The following is a 2,067-nucleotide window of genomic DNA, read 5'->3' as shown; positions in this document are numbered from 1 at the left end:
GTGTCTTAGCCTGCCAGGATTGGTAAGAGATGAGAGGACTTGGTGATCTCATAATAGGATCCAGCTTTGATAAGACAGCATCAGGATCAAATGGATGTAGGCCTGAGCCTCTGAAGCCTCCCTGAATGTTCTCCTTTGTAAATGAGGCCTGGAATGCTATGCAGAAGGTAGCTAGGAAGTCCTCCTTCCTAATATGGAAGATATGGTTCCTAGTCAGAGCTTGGTTCTGTTTTGAGAAGGCTGTCTTGAGAGGGCCAAAGCAGCCAACATCTAGAGGCTGGAGAAGGTGTGAAGAATGTGGTGGCATCCAGAGGAGAATGATGTTGTTCTCCTTACAGAAAGATCTGAATTCCAGTGAAATATGGCTCTCATGGTTGTCAAGAATCAGTAGCCTTTTACTACCCATTGTCTTAAGTCTGGTATGCTTCTCAAAGTGCTGAATCCACTGTGGTCCAAGCTGATTTGTAGTCCATCCATTTGAGCTAACTGCAATCATCCAGGTTGGAGGCAGCTGGTGAAACCAGGTATAGTTGAATTCTCTACCCTTCAAGATGAGAAAGGGTGGAATCAGAGAGCCATTTGCACAGGCACCTTGGACAAGTGTGACCCACTCAGTGTTGGTTGGCTTGACTTGCTTTGGCTTGCCTTGCCTATCCATAGCTGTAACCACCTTTGAGGCAGAGATCTCTCCCATTTGAAAGCCAGTCTCATCAAAGTTGTAGGTGTCTTCAGGTAGGATGCCATATTTGTTGATTGTGTTTCTCACAAGTCTGAACCAGTCCTGAATTATCTCTGGATCTTCACATAGCCTTCTCTGGCATTCATATGTCCTTCCAAGTTTGATAGATAGAGCTGGTGTCCTTTGAATAAACCTATATGTCCAGTTGACTCTAGTACTGGCTGCTCCTCTTGCTTAAGTGATTGAATCTGCCATCTCTTTCACAATATTGATTGTTAGTGATAGTCCTTGAGAATCCAGCTTAAGTATCTCTCTGACTAGTACCTCCTCTTCAGCCTGTGTAAGGTTCTTATTACGTGGTGTAAAACACTCTCTTGAAATTCCTCTATTGACTCTTCGGGTAAGGGTAGCTTTTAAGATGTTGAAGGCCTTCGCAGCAGCCGAGATAGAAGAAAATTGATGCGATTCGATAGCAGACATGGCAAGGAGTATATTGCCTTCGTTAGAGCTGATTTGAGTGCGTTGTGGTGACATTGTCGCGTAGTGAAGATGAGATGTATGGATTTTGATAATTCGCGTCTCACGCCCTGGTTTGTCTCACGCCCGGGTGGGGCGCGCTAGAGCTAAGATATGGGATCAAGAGTGTCCCTAAGCGGTGAGGAGACCCTGAGTATGATCAATCACACTCTCCCAGCATCTACTCCCGGCCACACTACTGGTGAGTATAAGCTGACGTCACAGTGACAGCCACAAACTACCTGCATAATAGTGGGCTCGAAATTTCAAGAACTGGAGCCACTGGGGGTCGTTAACGTTCGTCGGTGAATGCAACTCCCTGAGACCATATTCGGCGGCAGCCGAATCAAGTGCCCCTGGCAAATTCCGCTCAAAGTAGCACGATTGCAACACTCATCTCTGGAGGCTTGGTGGTTCCGAGCAAGAATCAGGCTGATAACCTCATATGGCAACGTTCGCGCACTGACCTGAGACGCACGCACGCGGCGTCCCAGCTCGCGGAGACATAGCCGGAAGGACTCCCGCTGATCAGAGAAGTCGCAATATCGGGTTTAGATGCGTAGTTAGGGCAGGATGACGGCGCGAGCGGAGAAGGCTTAGGGTAAAAGTGGGGGTGGGGGAAGGATGCTGGTTGCTGGAGCTGAAGTAGAGCGCCTCACCCACGGGCGGCGAACAACCAGATTGTGGCGTCAAACTCTGTGCTCCTTCATAAGCTACCCATCCTGTTTCCGCACGTACCACAGGCAAGCAACATGCCCGCGTGCACGGCCGCCCACCGCCTGGCGCTTGTGGTGCGTGTTCATTTCGGCGGTGCTTCGACATGGCCTGAGATCCATCAATGTACGCCCCGTGGATGCGCTGAATGAACGTGC

General features: G+C 49.2%; 1 protein-coding gene across 1 annotated transcript; it reads right to left on the bottom strand.

Moving 5' to 3' along the window:
- Positions 1-961: 961 nt before the first annotated feature.
- Positions 962-1,204, bottom strand: BDY17DRAFT_229759 (uncharacterized protein; the record flags this gene model as incomplete). Its single annotated transcript, XM_033730196.1, has 1 exon — positions 962-1,204. A coding segment is annotated over one exon (243 nt), but the record flags the coding sequence as incomplete, so codon positions are not given.
- Positions 1,205-2,067: the final 863 nt, after the last annotated feature.

This window comes from Neohortaea acidophila (genome assembly GCF_010093505.1).
Source record: "Neohortaea acidophila strain CBS 113389 unplaced genomic scaffold BDY17scaffold_33, whole genome shotgun sequence".
In the NCBI taxonomy this organism is placed as follows: Eukaryota; Fungi; Ascomycota; class Dothideomycetes; order Mycosphaerellales; family Teratosphaeriaceae; genus Neohortaea; species Neohortaea acidophila.
Note: the sequence above shows the minus strand (reverse complement) of the source record. Positions and strands in the feature narration are given on the sequence as shown.